Source organism: Coffea eugenioides, unplaced genomic scaffold, assembly GCF_003713205.1.
Source record: "Coffea eugenioides isolate CCC68of unplaced genomic scaffold, Ceug_1.0 ScVebR1_524;HRSCAF=1217, whole genome shotgun sequence".
Taxonomy (NCBI): domain Eukaryota; kingdom Viridiplantae; phylum Streptophyta; class Magnoliopsida; order Gentianales; family Rubiaceae; genus Coffea; species Coffea eugenioides.
In genome coordinates, this window is record NW_020864370.1 from 50,886 (window position 1) to 77,276 (window position 26,391).

General features: G+C 34.1%; 4 protein-coding genes across 5 annotated transcripts; 1 reads left to right on the top strand and 3 right to left on the bottom strand.

Moving 5' to 3' along the window:
- Positions 1-544: 544 nt before the first annotated feature.
- LOC113758452 (basic leucine zipper 23-like) lies at positions 545-2,319 on the bottom strand. 2 transcript variants are annotated; one of them, XM_027301309.1, is made up of 2 exons: positions 2,077-2,319; positions 545-1,862 (listed from the first exon to the last, which is right to left on the bottom strand). In XM_027301309.1, the coding sequence occupies exon 2, from the start codon at positions 1,820-1,822 to the stop codon at positions 1,025-1,027; it is 798 nt and encodes a 265-aa protein (XP_027157110.1). In that variant the 5' UTR covers positions 1,823-1,862; positions 2,077-2,319; the 3' UTR covers positions 545-1,024. The 2 variants fall into 2 exon arrangements, with proteins under 2 accessions (XP_027157110.1, XP_027157111.1); XM_027301310.1 differs by having other exon boundaries at positions 545-1,872.
- Positions 2,320-3,731: 1,412 nt separating this feature from the next.
- Positions 3,732-7,504, bottom strand: LOC113758451 (INO80 complex subunit C-like). Its single transcript, XM_027301308.1, has 3 exons — positions 7,306-7,504; positions 5,981-6,048; positions 3,732-4,111 (listed from the first exon to the last, which is right to left on the bottom strand). The coding sequence occupies exons 1-3, from the start codon at positions 7,478-7,480 to the stop codon at positions 3,980-3,982; spliced, it is 375 nt and encodes a 124-aa protein (XP_027157109.1). The 5' UTR covers positions 7,481-7,504; the 3' UTR covers positions 3,732-3,979.
- A 9,211-nt stretch (positions 7,505-16,715) lies between these two features.
- LOC113758453 (calcium-transporting ATPase 4, plasma membrane-type-like) lies at positions 16,716-21,893 on the top strand. Its single transcript, XM_027301311.1, has 7 exons — positions 16,716-16,805; positions 16,942-16,996; positions 17,089-19,031; positions 19,119-19,277; positions 20,093-20,264; positions 20,368-20,666; positions 21,241-21,893. The coding sequence occupies exons 1-7, from the start codon at positions 16,782-16,784 to the stop codon at positions 21,559-21,561; spliced, it is 2,973 nt and encodes a 990-aa protein (XP_027157112.1). The 5' UTR covers positions 16,716-16,781; the 3' UTR covers positions 21,562-21,893.
- Positions 21,894-22,990: 1,097 nt separating this feature from the next.
- LOC113758450 lies at positions 22,991-25,356 on the bottom strand. The gene is made up of 3 exons (XM_027301307.1): positions 25,050-25,356; positions 24,028-24,339; positions 22,991-23,307 (listed from the first exon to the last, which is right to left on the bottom strand). The coding sequence occupies exons 1-3, from the start codon at positions 25,244-25,246 to the stop codon at positions 23,238-23,240; spliced, it is 579 nt and encodes a 192-aa protein (XP_027157108.1). The 5' UTR covers positions 25,247-25,356; the 3' UTR covers positions 22,991-23,237.
- Positions 25,357-26,391: the final 1,035 nt, after the last annotated feature.

Here is a 26,391-nt window from a genome sequence, read left to right on the forward strand (position 1 = left end):
CAAGTACCATATTCGATTTGTTTCTTGTATAATCTACACATCTTTTTAGTTAATGAAAATTGTTTACCTCAACAGATTATCCATTTTGTCACCTCAATGAAAATTGTTTACCTCAACGAATGGGACAAGTTGGTTAATATCTTGCGTTTAATCAACATCTATTATGAGGAAGGATTAAATGTTCAAGAATTCAGGCGTTTGTTGAACTTCAAAATCTTCATGGAAAACTTACTTATCAGAAAAGAAATGTTGGAGTAATTAACCATCCTTGCAAGGATAGGAAATGATCAATCAATACTCTGTCCTTAAATGATACTGACATTCAGCAAAGTGGAAAGATTTGGGATGCTTAACCCTATCCATCAAGCTTGTCATCTGTACGGCCTTGTATAGATACAAATTTCCTAGTCTCAAAACCTGCACCAATCTGTGCTACACAAAAACCCTTCTATAGATACAAATGTCCTAGTTTCAGAACCAGCACCAATCTGTGCTAAAGGGAAACTTCAGACAGGAAGCTGCTAGTGTTAAGAAAAAGAGCTTCTATTTCAATCGGTGTCTAAATGCCTAATCAAAGAATCTTTGCATAATACAATCAAATCACAATTACACCAACGTAGAGAAAAGATAACATCCATTAAGTATTCTGGTATCTACCAGAAATCCCACCACATAGAGAGCTACTCAGGGGTGCTATTATACAACCACCAAAATGTTGAAAACCGCACTACTGAAATAGATATTTATGTACATCAATCAGTGCTCTCATACGTGGAGGATACCATATACTATAGACGACATTTTTTTTTCCCTTTCGAGTACAAAAATATCTACAGGTTCATACTTCTCTATAGAACAGAGTGTTAACCTGATTTATGACTATATTCTCAGAATATTCAGTACTTCAGATGTGTATTACCCCAGCCAACCAAGCATAGTTCTGCCATAAATTTAACTGAAGCAGAAGTTCTATAAGACTTGACAATCGGGAAGGTCATAATTGAGATCTTGCCTTGGCTCTTGATTACTCTGCTTGAGATGCAGATGAAAGCCTTGTTTCCACGGAGTCCATACCATTTCTTTCTGCAGGTCCATTAGCTTTACAAGCAACAGTTGCAGACTGGCAGTTTCCTTCCCAAGATGAAGCTCCCATTTTATCACATCCACCAAAACCACCATCCTCTATGGATGAATCCCCGTGAGGATGGAAGCAAGTTAAATCATTCTCACACTGAAGCTCCATTGCCAGACCAGAAAATTGCATCCCAGAATCCCCTTCTTTAACTTTAGTGCTTGAAGTACACTGCTTTTGTAAGGGATAAGCCCCCAATTCGGTATCAATCTTCCCTCTAACATCGAGCAAAAGGCTTCTAAGCCTCAAGATTTCTGCTTCAAGAATAGCTTGCCTTTGCACTTTCCTAATCAACTGCTGGTTTACCAGTCTCAGTTTCTTAGCTTCCTCTTCCAAGTAAGCTGTTTGTGCCTTTTTCTTCTCCCTATATTTCCTAACAGCTTCTCTATTTCCAGAAGACCTCCTAGTCTTTGATGTTGACTTTCTACTATCACAAGGACCATCTACTTTCTCACTAGGATTTTCTACTCTTTCAGATGGAATGACTTGGGTATGAGTATGGTAACATGTGTGAGTATGTGCAGCATCAGGGCCAGGAGGGTTGCAAGTATGTGTGTGAGTACATGTTTGGGCATTTCTTAACAACTCATCAAGAAATGAATCCACAGAGATTGATGCTTGAACACTGCTAGATGAATCAGAATTAGGAACCAAGACAGGGTGTGATAGCTCTACCTCTCTATCATCCATCCTATCTTATTTCCTCAACAAACAAAAACTGCAGGGCAACCTGAAAAAAGCTAAAATTCTTATAAGTTCAGTAAAACTTCATAAAATCCAAGAAATCAACGAACTTGGAAATTTGAGCAACACACAACCAGAAAGTATCTAAACAAAAGACGTGCAAGATAGAAGGATAAAGAATTTCACATAGATCATTTTTCAAAAGCAAGGATAAAGAAGCTCAGCCAAGATAGAAGAATTCATACGGTTTTCGCAGGTACCTCTAATTAGGAAATAACCCTTTATCAATGAAGAAAAGCAAGCATCAGTTATCTAACAAGAAAGGCAAAGCCCAGATGGAAATTCTTGACAGCAACCCCAGAGGCAAGGATAAAGTCAAGATTCTATACTAAAAAATCTTTTGAAGGAAGTGGTAAAGAGAATCTGAAGTCAGGTCGGACAAGCTGAGAGAGTAACAGAAAAGGGCATCATCTATCTATGGTGATCCAGGTAGAATAAGAAAAGTCAAAACACAAAGGTCCATTATTTTTCAATTCTAATTTTATTTTTCAGTGCACACTTGTCTTCTTCATAGGCAAGTGTAACGTTCTAGTTGTTTCTCGTTAGAGGCAACTGAATTTCGTGGCCTAGTTAATTGTGTGAGGTTTTATCCTATACGAAAACCAGCTGATGTTCCTAAATCAAAGGTTGCCGTTAAAAACAGTGTACACACTTCTAATATTAATATAAATTGAAAAATGAATGTATTCAAATTGAATTCGAATTAATAATGATTTATTCGAATTATAATCACCAACTAATCAACTTATTATAATAACATTTTGTATTTAGTATAATTCTTAAGTCCGACTCGAATTTAACTCAACTAAACATAAAATTTGAAATGTAAGCGTAAAAACTAAAAATTTAGTTTAAGCGATGATCATTTTGAAGCTATCACAGCAGTATAAATTTACTAGAAAATCCAAGTTACAGAAATGCAAAATTGACTATAAAAATTAGCTTTTTATTGAGAAATTTGTCAGCTGGAAAATTAAAGCTCTTTTTTCTTCTCTGGTTATTTTCCTCATGATTGTGTGTTATCTCGTGGAACACTTGTATAATTTCTATTGGAGGGGGTTGGGATGAACATTAGTATCTTTTCTCCCTTTCTTTTGGGCATCCTAATGTGGTTTTTGTGTCTTTTGCACATTTTGCCACTGTGAGAGCTATGAATTATGATATTACTGATATTGTGTATCTCGTTCATATAGTTTTTGCTCCATAATTTTGTTCAACAGTTTTTGACTTTTGTCTTAGCTATGCAGATGGGAAATGATCACGTAGATTTCCAAATCTTCATGATCATTACCCCCAACACATGAATAAATTGAGAATTTTGGGTCAAGGAGCTTTTCCAATCTGAAATAGTGGTTCTGCTCATAGGATTTTGCATCCTAGAGTTCGTGTTGAAGCTAACAACATTTTGTCCAAGAATCAAATTTGTGACTTTGATTAAATATTTTCATGATAGTATCCAGTGCGAATTCCTAGTTTTGAAGCTGCTCTCCAAAGTTCCTGGAAATATGAGGCTGGCCCTCGAGTAAGAAGCCAATCAGAGGCGAATCAATTGATGAATATGCTTTGCAAGTATGTGGTTTTGGTCCTGCTTTAACTCACTAATTTTGAAAGGATGATGCAATTTAAGATTACTGGACTGTAGTAAAAGAACCTAGAACCCACCTAGAACATTTACAGTGCGGTAATGATCGTACAATCCTGGAACAAAAGATCGTAGTGTACTAGGCACAAGTAGCTATGTATCATATACCAAGCAGATTGATGAGGTTGTGGGTAATCAATTCTTTTCTGCTGAACTACTGCTTTGCTTGGCTTATCACCTGTATTAATTCTACTTTAGTTGAAAAATCTGCACTTGAATCAGAAAAGCTATCTCATGCATTTATCAACATTTGGCCGACAAACCAACGGTAACTTCAACTATAAAGGGTTCAATGGAAGGCACATCATGCACACAGGGAAAGGGTGGATATAAACACAACACCGAGCGTCATAGCTGCTGTAGCCGACAAATATTTCAGGCAACTGATGAAGAAGTACTAGCCAAAAACCCTTTTCAGGTTACCATTCAACAACCTACCTAAAGTGAGATGTATCATACAACTATTTCAATACAACTGCTGCATTTCTAAGTGCCAAGTACCTCTGGACATAATCATTAGGAAGGGATCTTATGACCTTGAAGACCTCTGCATTAGCATAACGAAGCTTGGTCCTTGGATCAAAGTAAGGTGCCTGCAAGGAAGAATGGAAGCAGTCATGTCAAATTATGGATGAATAAGCAGTTAGGGGTGTAACTCAAATGTGTGTGATGCTTATATTATGAAGAAGTTACAATGAGAGCTCAGATGAATCTAAATACAAGAATTAGTTATGTACGACAACAGCTCAGACCAGGTAAAGAGTACCTGCATCTAATTCTATTACATCAGAGCCATCTAAAACCAAAATCAGCATCCACTGAAACTGAATCTCAATTCATTTGCCAATCTAACGTAGAACACTCCTAGGTGCATCAACAATTCTGTATGCCAGGAACATGGCTAAGACAATGCAAAAGATTAACGTAACCCACAATTAATCCTTAGATACATGGATACTCAGGAGACCACAAGCTGCAATTAGAATTTCTCACAAAAAAATTTACCTCAATAACCCTAGTAAAATAACTCATAATGCAGCATGGGAAACCATTTCCCATAAATTGTTTTACATCCAAACGTAGAAGACCATCAATTTTTTATATTCCCTAGGATCAGATTAGAGTCAACCTTCGAAACTCCATCCTCTACCTACAGTAGCACAAGGTTGTTTCTGAAAGATGTTAGCTCAGATTTGCGCAAGTATAAAACAGCAAACTGAGTGCTGTAAGGTATCATTTCAAAAGTAGGTAGAGAGAAACTCCAAACTCTCTCTGGAGAAGAAGGAATTATACACAGGAACAAACCCCCAAATTTAGGTGTTCACCATGTAGAAGATTAGTAACCTTCTTTATGGGCTCCAAATAAGTAATCTGCCTCCTTTTCAAGACTAGGTAACGAGATAAAACCTACTACTGAAAAGAGATCAACACAAAAAACTACAATTGAGACACCAATGGATAAGAAATCAAAATCAGGTCATCCAGTTTAGAAAACAGATTTACAGAAGCAAAGATACGCAATGGAATAGTGGATGTCAATTTGAGGAACATTCAAGGACAACTAAATTTCACTAAGGGACAACACTGACCAGCAGTTTATCAATATCTAAAATCTGGTTGATGCAGAAGAACAGGAAAGCAGAAAAACTTCATAGCAACATCAGAAAATATACCATCACAGTCACAGTTCCCTAACTACCCTAAGTGCTTAGAAAACAACACACACACACACACAAAAGGAGTGCCACTAGGGAAAAAAAAAATCAACCCTGCACAGCTAAGGCACAATATATGGGGCCTATGTGTTCTGATAACAATCAGACTCAAATACATATATAAGTTAACCTTCAACTCCAAAAAAATTTTAAATACGTGTATACAGACTGCATCTACAAATTGGAACTTCCCAATTTTCACATCTAATCATCTTATGTTAAAGTCACAAACAGAAAAATGAAAAACACTCAAATCCATGAGAATCAATCAACTAAAGTTAGATACGAGGAAATAGAGGCAACCACAAATGATTTGTGACCATTTTGGGAAGTATATTGTCAAAATTTCACAGCTTCATGATACCATAAACTTTCTTCTAAAACATCAAATGATAACAGCTTACACAGGAAAGAAATTTACAAAACACTCAAAGCCAAAGTTGACAAGGGCAAAAAGAAGAATAGAGAAAAGCATCGGAATGATTTCTTATTACAAAACAATCTTACATGCAACTAAAAGATCTATTCTCAGATAATATCACTTAATTTTGCAAAGTTAAAGTTGTCCAAAATAATGATCTATGATCACCGATTTCCATAATTCAGAAATTAGGCAAACTAATTTCTACGTGTACTTGTGCCAATATCAGTCATCAGAGACGACATAACAGTGCTAAAGAATTTCCACATGGGAAGAAACAAAAAGTAATAGAAAAAAGCACAGATAAATAAGTTAAAAATTAATACCTCAAAGCCGGTTATATCACAAATTCTTTTGCATGGATGCATTGGAGGAGGTGATTCAATATTAACATCTGGAAAAAATGCCAAAATCCCAGTAGGAACAAAAAATGTTAATAAACAATTTAAATAAATGCATCTCAAAGAAAATGAAACAAAATGCATAACAAATCACAACTCTTGACAAACAAGAAGTTTGAATAAAAGAAAATAGAAAGAAAAAGAATCTTAGTTCATGTTTACACTGTTGTTTCAAAATTCAAAATTGTTGAAGCATAAGACAAGGAACATTCAAAAAAAAAAAAAAAAGTCATCATCTGTTTTAGCAGAAAATTTAATGCATAATACAAGCCGAGTCTGCAGAGATGGAATCAGGAATCGAGATCAACCAAAAACTATAATCACAACACAAAATTCATGAAATGGATGCTATTCTAACATAAAAACTTAAAATAAGTGAGCTACAACTAAAATTCTAGCTGTCCTCATTCTCATCTGTCAACATCAATTTTTGAAGAATGGGACTACAGTCTACTGTCTTCTAATAAAACACTCTTTTTTGAATACAGCAAATGGTGTCATCTAAAAAAAATTTAGTCAGATTTGGTTCTTAATTGTTTTCACCAATAATTTTGAAGTTGTGAACTCTGTTTTATTGTTATTGGCTATTAAAATCAGTACATAATCAAGAAATTTGTTGATCTCATCTTTAACACTCCTGCAGTGCTTGTACCATCAAGAACCTAACCAATAAGACAGCCAGATGCCCTGTCTTAAAATCATTACTTTCAGTTAACCCAGGGTAATTCCAGATGAGCTCTGCTCGATCAAATATCTCCTCTCTGGTTTTTCTATTTAGCCAAATTATCATATTCAGTTTCCCAGTTCATCATTTTTATTAATGCAATTATTTTGCAAATCAAAATTTCTGTGTACAGGATTTCTTTGTAAATAAGTTGATTGCCAGTAGTTTTCTAGGAAACATCAAATCCCTTTAAGCATCCCTATAAATTGGCCTCTTAACACACACTTGCTGTACATGAACGTCCAACATTTTCAACAAAGCAAACAAGAAATAGGGAAGTTCAATAAACAGTTCTAGACTTCCCCGCAAATAACATCCACCAAAGCACATAAATCTAAAAAGGTAGATACCCTTTTTATCCCCTCAGAGTACTCACATCCTAAGACGGTACAATTAATCAAGAACTTAATCACCAAGAATTCGAGCATAAAAAACTGAAAGGTCCCCATGAATTGGGCAATTCAACATGATAATCAATTAATTAAACAACACAAGCGCCTCATTAGAGTAATTGGGAACTACTCACAGTTGGGTTCGTCAAGGGGATAGTTCTGATAATTCTCAGCTTGAATGATCTGCTTCAGATGTTTCCAGTGCCTTCCTCTAGCTTGACCTTTTGGGTACTTTTCATACATCTGAACCCTCTTGAAATTCAGGTGAGTCGGCAACACAATCTCAGCTTCAACCACTTCTGCCTCCATCTGTACAAACTAAACTAATTGCCCTCATGGACAAAGGTTTTCAAGATTTATATATGCAGGGGCAGAACCCCCCAAGTTTAGGTCAATTTTCATTTATGGTTATTGTTTTGGCCCCCTAGAATTTTAGAAAAATTTTATTGCCCCCCTTCATTTAACTTTTGCCTTGGGAAAATTTTTTTTAACTTCTCTAAACAATTCTTTTACGGTTATTAAGTTAGTTGATCTACAAAAAGTATGTAGTATTTGTATTATATTTCAATATTTAACACAATTAATAGTTGTAACGAATATTTTGCATTTTAAAGTAAAATTTTGTGATATGTTTATGAAAGATAGATTTTTTTTCCTTTTTTTTTGTGTAGGATGATAAGAAAGAGAAGATAAAAAAGGAGTTACTACATAAATTTAACATACTAATGCATATTATAATTCAATAGTGGGCATATGACTTCTTTATTATGTTTTGTAGACTTAATTTTATTAGTGTTTTCCTAAAATTATCTTCGTAATAAAGAACCTTTTGTTAGACAATTTTAGTATAAAACATTTTTTATTAAATTGCAATTGGATAGTAAGGCAATGAAGTGGAAAAAATTAACAAGAAATTTATAATTTTTAAAATTATATTTGTAAAAAAAAATTCACCTTTTATTATTTCACCCCCTGCCTAAAAATCTTTGTTACACACTTAAACCACTGGGTATGCGTATTGTTATCAGGTAAAAAGAGAAGTGCAAAGACATATCATCATCTGCTGAAAGCTTACAAAAAAATAATGCAATGGACATTACACCATCTATTATATGGCTGCATACCCTTAATAAACATCCCGTTTTAATCCTTCTTCTTTTCTCTTTAGTTCCAACGGCTACTTACTCGGTAGAATATAAAATATAATACGAAAAAAAAAAACGAAATCTAACTAAAAAATGGGATTTTATGATTTTTTTTTTTTTGTTTTTCTATTATGTACTGTTATTAGGGTTAAATGCCCCTTGCACTTTGACCTCAGTTGCATGTTGCCTCCTGAACTCATAAAATAAGCACTTTACTCAGTATTTAATATTTTAAGACAAAAGTGCCCTTGTTATTTTATTTTATTTATTTTTTATTCATTCATTCTTTTATTTTTCCTTTTTCACTACTTTCTTTTATTTCTTATTCTTCTGCTTTTGCTATTTTCTTTTTTCCACTTCTATTATGTCACTATTTTGTTTCAGTTTTCTATTCGTATTATTGTAATATTGTAATTAGTTTTTCTTATAATTTCATTCTTACTTTATTTATTACCACTATTAGAAATTTCAAGATAAACTGTATAGTGTAACAAATTAATATATCCCTATCATAATAAAAAATGTGTATATTAGTAATAATTTGACCATTTAAAGAGTATTAGCAAATTAGAATTTTAAATTATTTAATATTTAAAAGTATATCCCAATAATAAAGTAATTAATATTTTTGTTTACTTTTATTTTATATATAGTTGATTAACAGATATGTTATTACGATTTGAATTTGTTCCTATTGTTATTAAAAATTAATTTATTCTAAACTCTAGACGTATTGATTTAAGTAGTATATGAAATAGTTATATGCATAAATGGCATATATTTTGTTATAGCATAGACTTTATGATAATTATTATTTCAAATAACAAAAGTAAAAAAAGATAGAAATAAATAAAAAATAAGTTCAAGAAGATTAAAACTAATATATGGATAATAATAGCAAAAACAACAAAGTAGCTGATCACATGAGACAAAGGAAAAAAATTTAAAAAATACAAAAGAAAAAGGACAAAAAAAGAGAAAAAATAAAATAATAAATAATATGGAAGGCACTTTATCCCAAAACATAAAATAGGGAGGTAAAGTGCCTATTCATTGAATAAAAGCGTAAAATGCAATTAAGGATAAAGTTCAGGAGGTACAGTGCTTTTAATCCTTGTTTTTAAATCTGTTGTATATTGTTTTCTAACTTACCTGTAGTAGTTGGAACTTAAAGGAAACAAGAAAAACTTAAATGGGATGTTCATAAAGGTTATATAGTGATATAATAGATGGTGAACTAAGTTTAGTTTAGTCTTTTAATTATGTCATGAACTATATTCAGTCCCCGTTTGGAGTTGTGGTATTTGTAGTGTGAAAAAAAAAAAGAACATTTTTAGGTATTAAAAGTACTTTTAGGACATTTGGTTAACATCATCCCATAAAATTAGAAGTGGAACTTTTTCGTATTAAAAGCATTTTTAGCAAAAACTCAAATTTGATGCTTTTAGAGTTGTTTTTGTGATTTAAAAAATAAAATATTAAATTTAATCCTTTTATCCTATATTATGAACTAAATAAAGAAATAAATACATTTAAAAATTTTCAAATTACGCATTATCTAATATAATAAGTACTTATTGAATTATGTTTTCAAACAATGTATTTAGAAGCACTTAAGCATTTGATAAGTACTTTTATTAAAAATTATATTGAAAAAAAATACTTTTTTGTAAGCCAACCCCAAACGGGCCCTTAGTCCCCCCAAGTTTTAAGAATAAACAAGAAGTTTCAAAAGGAAAAAAAAATGAATAAACGAAGAAGTTAAATGTGTTAACCAAAAAATTTGAAAGGCTAAACAAATTCCATCTTGCCAAAGATAACGATAACAAAAAGATGCCAGTGAATAGCTTTAAATTTCATCTTATGTCTCTTTATATCCTCCAACACAATTGTCTTTAACAAAAAAAAAAAAAAAAAAAAACTTTCTTAAACTCGGGCAGTACAAGTCGGTCCGACTAGTTAAACTGAAAATTGGTTAGGTATTTAATCCAAATCTCCTCCAAAAGCGGGTCCAGCTGGCCAGGATTTCTTTTTCCTTTTTTTTTTTGGCTGCTGATTTCTGTTCTTCCTAAATTTTCTTCATCTCTAAAGCCCTAATTTCGCCCTGTTTGGCACTTGAGTTTTTGCCAAGTTTATCTGCTGCAAGTTTTTTCAAAACTTTAACTACAGTGATCTCAAAAAAATTTCTTAAAGTTTTTAAACTATACATTTTAAAATATTAAAAAAAACATACTTCAAAAAATTTTTTAAAATATTCGACAGTAAGTTATAGTAAAATTTTAGACAAACACCCAAAAAACTCATAACATATTTGAAATCTCAAGGAAAAATGTTCAAAAATTTTGCAAAAAGGAAGGAAAAAGATAGATCTATCAATCTTGAATTGTCATCTTCCAAAGATTTATAGTTCTACATAAAAAAAAAGAAAAAAAGAAAGAAAATAACAAAAAGGAAAGACGGATTAGGGCCTCACAAGTTAAAAAGTTTCTAATAAAAATCGATTGATGTAAAACCTACAACTATTGTGGAATCTCCTATATTTTTGGTATTATCACTAAATTAGTTACAATAAATTGACAAATACAAATTTACACTAAAGTTGTATGAGTTTATACAAAAAATTATAGGTTTTACAGCCACCGCTTTGAATTGAAAATTTTTTAACTTGTGAACCCTTGATCTGGATAAAGGTGGTGGGAGCCACCGGAGGAGAACGGCCTATGCCTCTTCAGAGAGAATGAACAAAAATGGAAATCATCAAAAAAAAAAAAAAAAAATTCAGAGGAATCTGGAAACTGTCGCGTGATGATGAGTGCTATAGAAGAAGATGTGGAATTGCCTTCTAAGTTTAGAACTTTTATAGTATTTCGTTTTGACCCTCCATCTTTTACATAATCCAAAATATACTACCAAACTTTTTTTTTATAATTTCTCTATGCGACTTTAGCTTTTGTATTTTGTACAAATAAGCCTCAATGTTGCTCTAGATTTATCCTCTTAAAAAATTTTAGGCTCATCAACGTACATTTGAACTTTAGAACCATTAACAAATTAATTTAAAACTTGACATTTGTGTTTTATTTAGGCTTAATTCTAAAATGCCCCTTATAATGTATTTTAGTGGCAAATTACTCCTTGTGTTCATGAAATACACAAATTGCCCCCTCTAAATTATGAAAAGACAGTTATGCCCTTATGTGCTTATTTCTTTGACATTTTCAACTTTTTGGCATTGAAAAACTAAATTTGTATACCAAAATTGGAATACAAAATATAACCTTTTGCCTCTGCATTTATTTATTTTTATATAGAAAACTATTATATTAATAAGGGCAAAGTTTCATGAATGATTAAGCTAAAGGGTAAAACCATCTTACAGTTTTTTTTGGGGTTAAAGAAAATCTTATAAATTTACTCTTAAGAAAATTTTTTCTTGTTTCCTCATACTCAAAACTCAAGAAAAATCATCAAAATTTGATTGATATAAAACTCCAAAATTTTATTTGAAGTGTTTTTAGGGTCCAACCAAAATGTTTTCTTCATAATAAGTTATTATGAGTAAATTTCTAGAGTTGTGTAAATTATACCTCATTCTTTTAATATGTTATAATTCTTGTCAAAATCATGTAGCACTTAGTTTAGTAAAATTTTCATCTAAAATAACTAAAACCAATATGCCAAAAATATAATGATCATATGTGTAATATCATGAAAAAATATAGCAAAAATGTTATTTGAAACTAAATTGTAGTAGAAACTACCTTAGCTTAAGTGCTACATGATTTGGACAGAATTATAACATAGCAAAATTAAGAATAATGTTACAACCCTCTGGAAATTCACTCATAATATGTTATTATGAAGAAAACATTTTGGTTGGACAGTGAAAACACCTCAAATAAAATTTTAAATAGAAATCTAATATTCAACCTTTACCTAGTTTGAACATCTAAAAAAATGGTTGAGATTGGAAACTTTCAATTTTACGATTATACTTTAGAATTCAGAGGCTTTATTTGGATTGAAAATTTTGATAAAGGATTTAAAATCCACCCAAATCACACTAGTTGTTTGGATTACTTTAAAGATATTTGGGTTTTACTAAAATACATTTTAAGTACTAGAATAATTGGTGATTTATAAATCTAAATACCCCCATATTTAATCTAAACAATTAGAGGGATTTGAAATCCTTTCAAATCCTTTGCCGAATCCCTTAATCCAAATGAAATCTGAATGAAGTTAGTTATCTTAAGAATTGTTTTTTAGCTTTGGTTCAATTTAGATCAAGTTTAGAATTAAAAATAAAGTTATAGCTGGAAATGAGAATATGTATGAAAACATGGTGCACTTTGGATGTGTGAAGGATAAAAAAATACCATTATAAAAGTAAGGGACTAAACAAATATGAAGTTGTCTATATAAGGGATCAATACGCATCATTTTAAAAGTGAATGACTAATTAATTACAAAGCTCAAATGTGAGTTCTCCCAAGCTTTTATTAACATTTAACTAATTGTCAAGCATACTGTCACTCAAATTGAATCGGCAAACTTTAGGAGGCACACGAAACTTAAATAAAGGACTATAACTGCGTGCAGTTAATAGAGTGTTGTTTTCTCAGTAAACAAGCATAACCATATGCTACTAGCAAATTTAATTCTCCAAATCGTCCTGCACAAGCCTATAAAAAAATTGTAACTACACGTTCCCCAATAAGCCCATTATTTATTATACATAAATGGTAACAAACATAATGGGAAAATGTATATATGCTGCATGGATTGTTCGAATCTTTCTGTTTCTTTGGCGCGTTTTCCGGACAGAAACTTTGAAACTTTCCTGAATTCAATCACACGCAGCATCAAGCATAAACGTCAATCTCCAGCTCAATCATTAGCTATATTTGTACCTGTCCAACCCTGAAAAATCAAGATTTATATCCATCCAAGCACACGCGGCATCACGCAGACATCAATCACCAGCTCAATCATTAGCTATATATGCCTGAAAAATCAAGATTTATATCCATCCAATTATCCCAGCCAAAAAAGAAAAAAGAAAAACCCATCAGCTTTAAGCTAGCTGCCTTGTGCCTTAAACTGCATTTTTTTTAATGAAATGGAGAAGTATTTGAGAAAGAACTTTGATGTAGAGCCCAAGAGGCCATCTGAAGAAGCTTTAAGAAGATGGCGATCTGCTGTTTGGTTGGTGAAAAACCCTCGAAGGCGGTTTCGAATGGTTGCAGATCTTGCCAAACGTGCCGAAGACGCGCGAAAGCTTGAAAATTTTCAGGTTTCACAACTAACTTTTCTGGTTTTTTACCTCTTACCTTCTTGATTATGTGACATCGTTTTCTTGTTTTTCATGATGTAATGTGTGTGATTTTTTTGGGCCACGTTTTAGAGTACTAATTGCTTATTATCTTGAATTCAAGTTGATTTAAAACATTTCTTGCTCTGCATTTGATCTTTTCTCAATTTTAATTACTTTCTACAATTATCTTTATTTTAATTTAATCCCTTTTCTTTCTTACTCAATATATAATTACAGAACCCTTTCCTTGTCTTTCTTCTTGCTCCACTTCTGAAATGCTTGTTTACGTGTTTTTTGTGGGTGTGAGTATGAGTGTTTTTTAGCTGCAACTACATAACGTATCAAATTGAGAACTATTCACTGTCTATCTTCTTCTGTGTCATGAATTTTTGGACTGACTTTTTCTTTGTTATGATTTTTATGCTTTTTTCTGTGTTTTTTGCCCTCTTCCTTTTGACCTTAGTTTGATTACTCTGATTTCACTTTGTTGTTGTTATGGAAATTGGAAAGTCCAAACAGTAAGCAACAAAATTTTAAGCCTTTGGTCCATTTGTAAATCTCCTTGCAATTTCCACTTCACAATTTCACATGAGAAGAAGAGAAGAGTAGAAACTTTTGGTAAATTTCTTGAACATTGAGAGCTAGGAAAGTCAATTGTTAATAACCAAAATCAAGAAAAGGAAACGAAAAAAAAAAGGTAGTGAAAATCTGGTTAATCTGAGCGTCAGACTTCAGCAGGTCTATAACAAATGTTAGAATACATAAACCTTCTAAAGCTAAAGGTTAAAACATGGAATTGTTTTTTTAGGCAAGGCCTACAATTTCAGAATTTGGACTGTTGTCCTTAATTAGCAAAATGCTTTCTGGGGGGGTCCTTAGTGAAGTATGCAAGCAGCCTTTTTGGACACGGCAAAAGCAGAATGACGAGGACAACAACAGATTTTTGGTTATCATACCAATAATTGTTTGTCCATGCAGTTTTGCCATGAGTCCTGCAAAACCCAAAGCTGATCTTTAGGATTCCACCTAATTAATACAAAATCCCAAAGCTTATTAAAGAGCCTTAGACTTCACTTTGGTATGGAAGAACTTTGCCTGTCATGCAGGGAACATCTTCAAAAACCCGAGTAAGTAGCCATTTTTTCAGTTTGTTGTGCTAAGAAATTTGAAGTTCTTTTCGAACACTCCTAAAAAACTACGTCTGCCGGATTATTTACTTTCTCTTATTAATCTCAAAGTATGTACTAGAGAGAATACATGTAGTCGATCTGATTTCTCTTTCTCTTGTTGGACAAAAGCAAACAAATGGAGCTTTGATTTTTTTGTGGATGTTTTCTGTTGTTTTGTTATTCTACAAGTGCTAATTTCTAAAACCTTGAATCTATTATCAATTGTCTTTCTAAAGTTTGAGAGCTAATTCCATTAGTATATGCATCTGCCTTTTAGTTGTACTCATCATGGTTTCACCTTTTGAAGTACTTTGCATATATATATATATATATAGTACTGGCTCCCACGGTATTGACGAATTGACAGGTATGAATTGGATAAATTTTGAGCCGCATATTTGAAATTGAAGTGCAATATCATACTCCATTCAAATTGTAGTTTGCAAGTAGCACTTTTCACATATTTGGTCCTTTGGAAACTCAATAACTTTGAATTCCTAGCAAGTGTACATCAATTCTGACAACTTATCCATGAATAAGATCCTTGCACTAGAAGTTTTGTACTGACATCCGGGTTTTGCATGAAAGGATACAAGATTGACACCGTAAAGGGTTGGAAAAGTCATACATTCTGTAATTCTAGTACCATATACCAAGTAATATTTGTTGAAAAAGACAGATGAGTTTGACACTTACTCCCTAGACCCCATTTAATTGGCTGGATTTGAAATGAGGGGGCCTAGTAAATTTTGACTTGAGAAATTAAGAGTCTATTTGGATTGCTATTTTCTGCAGTTTTTTTTTTAAAAAAAATGAACTATAGCGATTTAATGTATATAAGGTAAAATGGTGATTCAAAAATATATTTACGGAAAAGATACAAAATTTTTTTTGAAAAATTGCAATCCAAACAATTCATTGTAGCAAAAACGGAGTCCTATCTAAAGTTTTTTGAACACCATTTATGAATTATGTAATTAGGAGTAATTTACTAGAGTGCCTTAAGCTTCTTTGAATTTACACTTTTCTACTTGGGACCTTTTGATTTAGATGCATAGTATTTATTAACTGAAAATTCGTCGGTTTTTCTTTCCTCCTTTGATTGTGTTTTCCACTTATTTTCTGTCTTTCTGTCAATTTCTCTTAGTCGCTGTCTACTGATTTCACGAGGAATTTCCCTATATCAAACTGACAATAACTAGTGCTCATATCTAGGGGTGATTTACCCAGGAAATTTCATTCAATTTAATCTCTATGTCATCTAGATGGAATAAATTGTCAATTTTCTGAGCTCACTCCTTACGATATTTAACTTGAGTCAAATTCTAACCATTGATTATGGCTCCCATTTTCTTTCCTTCTTACTGTTTTCATTCAAGAAAATGAAGCAAAATCCGTCTGAGGTTTGAAGAGAAAATAGTTTTTCTCAAAATTTTTCTGCTGCTAAATTTTCGTCATTTTTAATCTATGCTGGCCTCAACTAGTCAGGAGGTAAGATGGTGTTGAGTTTCTGAAACATATTACAGAGTGCCAGAAAGACCAAGTAGCACTGCTCTTGTTGTTCAAAAAACACACACTAAATCATCGTGATCAGTCCCTTTTGTCTGGGGAAATTATTCGTGTTGGAAACGCAATCCAAGTGTCTGAAAATTTAATAGTTAACCGACCTCCTTATGCCGCCATAAATGTCCCTCCAGCTCTGTTATTGTCAAGACTTGGGATGCATACGTAATTGCATGAAATTGTTCCCCTCGACCTTTTTGAGGTGTAAAGAGTCAAGAAATAAGTTGAAGGGTCAAAGTTGGAGGTGACCATAACTCCCCGTGAGTTGTTACCGTAAATTTGGTGGAGTTTCAGAAGTAAAGTGATCTAGTCCCCAACATCAAAAAGATTATACTTGGGTGCTTGTACTTCATGAGTTGGGCTTGATCTATCTCCCAAAATGTGGACCTTGACTTATCATAAACAGAACTTGCAGGATGAATCAGCAACTGAGATATTTGGTTGAGTATCTTGCAACATTTGGAACAATATGGTTATTTTTGTCAAGATTGAAATATTTGTTTAATAAAATGTTTAATTTCTGACTTCCTAGCTTGAGTTTCCTTGGCTTTACTCTGATACGCTTTTTTTCTTCAGGAAAAGATACGGGTAGCTTTGTACGTTCAAAAAGCAGCATTCCATTTTATTAGTGGTATGGTCTTTACTAACTGCCCCTTGCATTGTTCTGTTTAATTCAGTTTTTCTGTTTCCATTTTGTTTCTTATTCTCATTTACGTTGGGCAGGGGTTAGTCGAGGCGAGCAATACAGGACATCTGAAGAGATTAAGCAAGCAGGTTATGGCATTGATCCGGAAGAACTCGCTACTATTGTGCGGAACCATGATTTCAAACGCTTGGAACAACATGGAGGAGTTGAAGGGTGTGCAAAAAAGTTATCTGTTTCCATCCAAAATGGGGTATCCTCCAACGAAATTCATCACAGACAGAAGATATTTGGAGTAAATCAATTTGTTGAGAAACCTGCAAGACCCTTTTGGATGTTTGTATGGGATGCCTTGCAAGATATGACTCTGATAATTCTCATGGTATGTGCTGTGATCTCTGTAGGAGTTGGACTTGCTACTGAAGGATGGCCAGGAGGTATGTATGATGGTTTAGGAATAATCTTGTGTATCTTCTTGGTAGTTTTAGTCACTGCAATCAGTGATTACAAGCAGTCGTTGCAATTCAAGGATCTGGATAGGGAAAAGAAAAATGTAATTGTTCAGGTTACCAGAAATGGAAGCAGACAGAAGGTATCTATACATGACTTGGTGGTGGGAGACATAGTTCACCTGTCCATTGGAGATCTAGTTCCTGCAGATGGGATGTTTTTATCAGGTTATAGCTTGTCAGTTGATGAATCAAGCCTTTCAGGTGAAAGTGAACCAGTTGATATAAGAAAAGAGAATCCTTTTCTTCTATCTGGTACTAAAGTGCAAGATGGATCTGGTAAAATGCTTGTGACGTCAGTTGGGATGATGACTGAATGGGGAAGATTGATGGATACTTTAAATGAAGGGGGAGAAGATGAGACACCATTGCAGGTGAAGCTGAATGGGGTTGCAACTATTATAGGAAAGATTGGTCTGACTTTTGCTATTTTGACATTTTTGGTGCTCACATTTAGGCTTATAGCAAAAAAGGCAATACTTGGTCAAATCAGAAAATGGTCTACCAATGATGCACTGGATCTGCTTAACTTCTTTGCTATTGCAGTGACGATTCTTGTAGTTGCTGTACCTGAAGGGCTGCCTTTAGCTGTAACACTGAGTCTTGCTTTTGCAATGAAGAAGCTGATGAATGATAGGGCGCTAGTGAGACATCTCTCTGCATGTGAAACCATGGGTTCCGCAAATTGCATTTGCACTGATAAAACAGGAACATTAACAACCAATCATATGATAGTTACAAGACTATGGATATGTGGAGAATGTAAGATTATAGGAAGTAACAGCTCTCAAAATGCTTTGATGTCTACTGCATCAGAGGAAGTACTACACACGCTTTTGCAATCTATATTTCAGAACACCAGTGGTGAGGTTGTGAAAGGAAAAGATGGAAAACCAAGCGTTCTAGGTTCTCCAACAGAGACAGCCTTATTAGAGTTTGGCATGCTTTTTTATGGCAACAGGGCTCCAATATTTCGTGAGTCCAAAATACTAAAGGTTGAGCCTTTCAATTCAAACAAAAAGAAAATGTCTGTGACAGTGTCTCTTCCAGGTGGTGGGGTTCGAGCATTTTGTAAAGGTGCATCAGAAATTGTACTGGGTATGTGTGATAAATTAATTGACAAGGATGGCCAGTCTGTCCTTCTGACTGTAGATCAGAGAAAAAGCCTAACAGATGTCATAAATGGCTTTGCCTGTGAAGCTCTTAGAACCCTATGCTTCGCTTTCAAAGATATAGAAGGAAATTCTTCTACAGATGATATTCCTGAAAACTCTTACACACTCATAGCAATTGTTGGAATCAAGGATCCTGTCCGCCCAGGTGTAAGAGAAGCAGTTCAGACTTGTTTAGATGCTGGAATTATTGTCCGGATGGTAACCGGTGATAATATTCATACAGCAAAGGCCATAGCTAGAGAATGCGGAATACTGACTGATGACGGCATAGCCATAGAAGGCCCAGAGTTTCGCGAAAAGAATCTGCAGGAAATAAAAAAGATAGTACCAAAGCTGCAGGTTAGAAGGATCTCTAAGATTGCTTTGTCTTTGTATGAAAAGAAGCACTTCTCTAAATGCTATATGTTTTTTTTTCTTCTTTTGCAGGTGATGGCAAGATCTTTACCTCTGGACAAGCACAAATTGGTGACCTTCTTGAGGAAAGAATTGAGAGAAGTGGTGGCAGTGACTGGTGATGGAACTAACGATGCTCCAGCTTTGCATGAGGCAGATATTGGACTAGCCATGGGCATAGCAGGAACTGAGGTATGTTGATTATGCAGTCTTAGTCTTTTATTTTTTTTTTTTATTTTGAGGCTGCCATCTATTATGTTACGTTATTACAACTAAGCAGAAATGTTCCTGCAGCATGTTTCATCCCCTTGTTAACTCTTCTTAATGCAACTAATGTAGGAGTTCAATCTAATGAGACTACTATGACAAAAACTTAAAGACTCATTGGTCCATTAGAGAAGTATATATAGCTGATAAAGTTCTTTCAAGTTTTTGGTCTATAGTTTCTTTCTTCATACATGATAACCTTACAACTATTTGATGTTTACATTCCCTCAATTACTTTCTTGCTCTGTCAATGTCCAATGTAAAACCATTTCATTTCTGCATTATTTTTAGTTCTTTTGACCACATTTCTAACACAAACCCTTATGCTGATATCTTATAGTTAATGTGATGTCTATATAAGCTTCCTAAACTTTTGTTTTTCTTATAAATTTAAAAAAAGGTACCCAAGGTTATAGATTTTTGCTTACAGCAAGTAATAAATGTGTACCTGTGTGTTTGCATTTCTGCAAGATCCATAATGCTCCAATAACTAGCTAAAGAAAGAAAGAATTCACAAGGTCAAAAAAAAAATGAAAGCATGTTTACTTGCCTAAACTGCCAAAGGTGCCTAACCTTTGATTTTCATAGCATGAGCACTGTTTTGCAGTACCATTCATTGCTCGACCGAAGTAATGGAAAATGGAATATCTATTAACCTGTTAAAGATGCATTCAGTCTAGATTCTATGGTGCCTCTTCATGCTTTCCCTTAATGACTTGGCACCTCCTTTCTAATTGCAGGTTGCTAAAGAAAATGCTGATGTAGTCATAATGGATGACAATTTCGCAACCATAGTGAATGTTGCCAAATGGGGTCGTTCTGTTTACTTCAACATTCAAAAGTTTGTACAATTCCAGTTGACAGTAAACGTGGTTGCTCTGATAACAAATTTCGTTTCTGCTTGCATCACAGGTTGCATTCAATTTTAGGCTTTAATCTCATAAAATATTCATATATTCACAGATTTTCCATCTACCAAACTATATAACATAGTAAATTCAATTTTTTAATGCAGGTTCTGCTCCTCTCACTGCTGTTCAATTGCTTTGGGTGAACATGATCATGGATACTCTTGGAGCCCTAGCACTTGCAACAGAGCCTCCACATGACGGGCTAATGAGAAAACCACCAATTGGCCGGAATGTTAACTTCATTACAAAGATTATGTGGAGGAACATAATTGGTCAGAGTGTCTACCAATTGGCTGTCCTTGGAGTATTACAGTTTCAGGGAAAGAAGCTTTTCAATCTTAGTGGTCCAGATTCCACCTCTACTCTCAATACCCTAATCTTCAACACTTTTGTGTTCTGCCAGGTACTTCCTAAAACCTTTTTACGTATTTGTTTCTTCAACCCGTAGAGGATAGTCTTCTGCATTCTACAGAAGCTGTTGATCTTGAATTTAAATTTCTGCAGAAAACATGGTTCAGGCCAGTTGCCATCTAAAAAATTTTTCCATCTTTAGAGAGAGTACATATTTGTTAATCTCCATTAGAACATGAATCCATTGGGTTACTTTCAAGTGTTTTGGTTTACAAGCTGTTCAAATTGTCAAGATTTGAGCCACAAACTTCACAGAACAGTCAGTCAGGACCAATCAGTTGAGGCCTCAAATCCTCAAATTTTTGCTACTTGTTAGCTTCCATGTCTCACTGCAGATTTAACCGATTGTAATCTCTTCTTGCATCTAGAATCATATTTCTCCACTGATTAACCAAGGCAATGAACATGGAAGCTTATCCTATTTGTAAAGCCATTTATGAGCTTCCATTTTGATGTAGTACTCGCCTGAAAGCTATTCTCGCACTTCTTGTACATATGCGTTTGCATTCATTATCAAGCTTCCCAATTGCTAATGTTGTTTTGAATATCCATGCATTCACCACCAGATATTCAATGAAATAAACAGCCGCGACATGGAAAAACTAAATGTGCTGCGTGGCATTTTTGGGAGCTGGATTTTCATGTGGATAATTGTCTCGACAGTGGCTTTCCAAGTTGTCATAGTAGAATTCTTGGGAACATTTGCAGATACGGTACCTTTAAGCTGGAATTTGTGGTTGGCCAGCATCTTTTTTGGAGCTGCTGGTTTGCTCGTTGGAGTTGTACTCAAGTGCATCCCTGTTTCGTTGGAGAGGAAGACTACGGCCACTGCTAGCAGCCATCATGATGGCTATGAAGCACTACCCACAGGACCAGAACTGGCATGAAAAAGACATAATCCAAATGCAAAGTTTGAGTGGCAGCCTGAGCCAGATATTCTCAATTACAAGGAGATTAGAGCTCCAATTTTTAACTAGGAGCTACATTTTTCATTGTTCAATAGTATTCTTTATTTTTTGAATTTGAGGGAAAATGTAGGTAAGAAGATCAATTTGGGACAGAGCATACAGATGCGGTAGTTGGGACCTGGATGTACACTCAATGTATTTCCATTTCTTGCTGATTCATTTCATGTCAGAATGCGAGCAACTAGTTTTTTAAGATTGAAGAACTAGGACTTTTTGTTCAATAGAATGCTGTTTAGATCATTTTTAAGACCTCAGGCTGGAATTTGAAATATGTTTCTGTTGCAGATATTTCATGCACTATTTTCTTACTTTTCAATGATTCATTTCTTGCTGATTCATTTCATGTCAGGATGCGAGCAACTAGCTTTTTAAGATTGAAGAACTAGGACTTTTTGTTCAACAGAATGCTGTTTAGATCATTTTTAAGACCTCAGGCTGAAATTTGAAATATTTTTCTGTTGCAGATATTTCATGCACTATTTTCTTACTTTTCAGTGTTTATGTAACCAAGTGAACCACCCAGCCTGCAGTTTAATTGCATTCTTGTTTGCCTGAAGTTTAAGGTACACTTTTTCTAGTGAATCAAATGGTTGCAAAAAAATTTAAATAAATCTAATGTAAGAAAGATTTAGTTTGGGCAGAAGTAACAATATCATTCTCATTCCTCTTAAAGCATCGATAAATAGAATGAAGGTCGCACAAGAAAGAGTTATGTTGGGAAGGGAATGCCTGATAGAAATTTTGTTGGAACAACCAAGTAGCTAGCCATAATAAAGGGTGGTGAAGGATTGTCGTATTTACCTAGCTGTAAAATCTAGCAGACTTGGTAAGACACAAAATGCAAGAAACGATCTCTGTAAAAACTTCAATTCCACCACCAGCCATAAGCCGAAGACGAGGTAAAGCTGCCGGTAAAGCTCATTTGTTTGCAAAAGCCTTCATATCTTGTTGCTCATTCATTACATTTATTATTTCACTGTATAATCAAATTTTCTTGTTCTTCATACCATAAGGTAATAAATTTTGAGCCCTGTTATTCGAACAGTACAATAAAAGCTGCAGAGAAACTTCTCTATTTCTGTCTGGCCACGAACTCGGACATCTTTTCTTTAAATAAGTGTCGTCCAGTTTGGACTGGAGAGGAGTGTAGATTCTAAAGCCAAATGCTTTCCCTCCAAAATTTGAGTGATTCGAGGGGGTACAAATTCCTCCTGGTAAATAAAATTCCGGAACTGGTAGGCTAGTTCACCTGTAGCCGGTAGTGTGCAACAGATATTAGCATGAAAATATGCAACAAATGCGCCAGAAGACGATAGCCAGTAGGCATACATAGACTTTCCCCAGAGAATTTATCAACTCTTGCAAAGCAAACACTTGATTCTTATTTCTTATCCATTAAAGTCAAAACAGTTAAGTGAGCTTATGTCACCCAAATATGGTAAGTGAAACAACACATTCATCAATTCTATCAAGGTCTCCAAATATGCAATCTTACATCTCTTGAAGGTTAATGTGACATGCACTGAAGTGTAATAACTATTCTCTAACATGCTACAAATTTTACATCCTGAATCAAAATTAAAATTGGCAAAATTCTATTCAGATGAGGAGTTGACATGCTTTTTGACGAAAAGCTTGGTCATGTCTTCAGTTACAATGTTGCTCCTGTAAAATATAAATTAGAAGATGATTAGAAGTCTTCACCAAAAGGAATAAAAAATAGATAGTACGTCTAGGCCCAGAGCAGCAAAAGAACATAAATTTGGTATCAGCAGAAAATAACGGTTTCAATAAGTCAACAGTTCTGTTCTTCTTAGTCTTGTATCTCCTGCCATACACACGCTTCGATCGTCCACCGAAGGAAAAGATAATTTCAGATTCATACAAAAAGGTGAATTTAATGTCAATGCAATATCAGTGCCTATCATTCATTGGTTCTTCAGCGAAAACTAGTTCATGTTCCACAGTAACATAGTTTTTCACAGAATTATCACTAATGAACCGAACCAAACATCCTATGACATTTCTTGAATTAACTAACTATTTATAAACATGCAAGAATACACAAATATTGCAGCAAAAATTGTCTCTAAAAGAAAAAGAGAGTTAATAGCATCTAAACATTTTCAAAAAATGAAAAGCTTGTACAATTCAGAGCACTTAGGAAGCTTTCTTCTTGGGAGTCCAGATGGCAAGTGTAGCTTTTGGAGATGACGGAATGTACTAATGTCACACATTCACAAAGTTCCACGAATGAAGTTACATCAGCCTTAGCGACTTGCTATTCCAAAATGCTAAATAAAGGCCAAATTTGGAACATTCTGACAAAAGGCACAGCATTGGTCGGAGAAAAAGAAGTAAACTTCCAAAGCAAGAAAAATTCACCTTCCGGCAAGTTGAGGTGGCAGCAAATGACCACCTACTGTATCTGGAACTCTTCTCGAACTGGGCAGGTTCCCTCTTGGTACTTTATTTCGAGTATGATTAGATGACGATGAACCATTTAAGTCTCTCTTTCTAGACTCACTTTCCGCCATTGCAGCTGCAACTCTGGAAGAATGATCGCTATGATTGCCCATGTGAGATGGCAAAGCAGGTGAATTTAAGAGAAGAGAAGCATCAGGGAGTACAAGCAGCGGAGTCTCCAACCGTTCTGGAACTTCTTCCCCTCTCTGATTTACACTTGACCCTGATCTCCTACACATCGAAAACAAAACTTTCATTCAAAAACAGCCACTACACAAGTTGGAGTCTGATCTTTTTAACATCATTATAACATGTCAAACACCATATTCTAAGTTTCCCCAAAAGAAAAGTACAAGTTTCAGCCTAAATGACAGAGGAAGGGTTATTGCACATTCCCTAATACGTCTTTAAAGTTTTCTAACAATTGCCCAACAGGCACCAGTTAATACACCTCATCTACACCTAATTTACCATTTAAATTCACACACTCCCATTCATTGCCGTCTTGCATTGTGATCCATTCCCAAATTAACTTCACTTTTCCAAAAACTAACACCTGAACCCCTCTTCACCAGTGCCTATTTGGCACCCATCAAACAACCCCTAATTTCCTTCCCTGTCAATAATCTCTCCGCTAAAACCAGAAGCTGGGAGTATCGTAGTTTCTAATACAATGTGAAACTCAGCATTTCATCCCAACTGTTATTCTCGGCCAGATCTTGCCAAACAGGCCCTAAAAAACTAGCAGCTAATTTTAAAGTTAAAAAAACCCTAGACCTAAAAATCAAATGAATTAATTATCAAGAAAGAAACTTTCGGGATTGAAAATTGAAACATATTCAAAAATAAATCACTGGAAAAAGGCCCATTAAGAAAAAGAAGGAAATAGAAACCCTAAGCTGAGGAAAAAAGGAAATTGAGAACAAGAAAAAAAAACTTACCTGTTGTTGTGATCTTCAGTAGAACTTGGAGCTGGAATTTGACTAACTGTAGCCTCAGGACGGCGTCGTTTTACATCGTCTGCAACAACTGTATCTGTTTCTGGAGGTTGTTCAGAAGCAGAAACTTTGGGTTCTTGTTCTTCTGCTTCAGCTTCTTCTTCTTCATCTGATGAGGATGCGTAGTCCACCAGCGACATGGCTGATAATCCCTCACTCTCCCTGTCTCCTTCGTCTCTGTTCCTCTGTCTCTTCTTTTACGGTGTGCCTTCAGAGCATCCTTCCTTTCCTGCGACCCGTTTGGCATAACAGCGAATTTTTCATTTCTTTTTGGGATAATATCAGAAACTTCCCCTGAGGTTTCTTTTAATAGCACTTAGCATCTCTAAGGTTAGCAACAGATATCACTTACCTCTCTTGATAATTGCAAAGATAACTTGGATTATCAGAATTATTTGAGGATAATTTTATGAAAAATACTACTGTACACATTTTTTTGAATGTAATATATATGAGATAAAAGGTAATTAAGCAAATATATTAATGATGTAAACAAGTTAATTGTGTGTAAATAAGATGTGGAATAATGTGCATTCCCAACACACTCTATATCTAACTCCTCACTTCATACATAACACACCATTCAAATAAGGAATCAAAAATTAGAAGAAAAAAAGTCACTTTCTTCTCATTCCTCTTTCCTTCTCCACTTTATATCTTTCTATTTTTGGATGATTAGGTGATTTTTATTTTTTTTGTAAATTAGCCGATATAAAGCTGGGCAATTTTGTTTATCTTTTTCTGAGATTATATTAGAGTACGGTACAGTTTCTTTGGTTATTTTAATTTGATTTTTATAATAATTTAGTACAACTTAAATGTTTTGGGCATGGGTTGAGAAGAGATTGGAAAAAAAATTAGAGTTCATAAAAAAATTATTTTTGAGCATATAAAGTTGAATTGGTGCTAATGTATTTCTTTACAAGTATCTTTTTTGTTTTTCAAATTTATATTTTTAAGAGTTATAGCTTTGTGATATGGTGATAGTATTTAAGATCGTTTTTTAGGCAGTAATTTTTTAATAGAGTAAACAAAGTGACTTAAAAGTATTTTTGTTTAACAAAAGAAGCAAAAGGGTAGTTTAGGGTTTTTAAAGATTAAAAATACAAAAACAAAAATAAGAGAGGTAAGTAATATTTTTAAAACCTCGGGTGCATGAAGTGATATTAAGAGAAAGTTCAGGGGAAGTTTATGATATTATCGCTTTCTTTTTTGCACTGCTTTTTTTTTATTCTTTTTTTAATTAATTAGGAAAGAAAGCTATTCATTTACCATTGAAAATTTT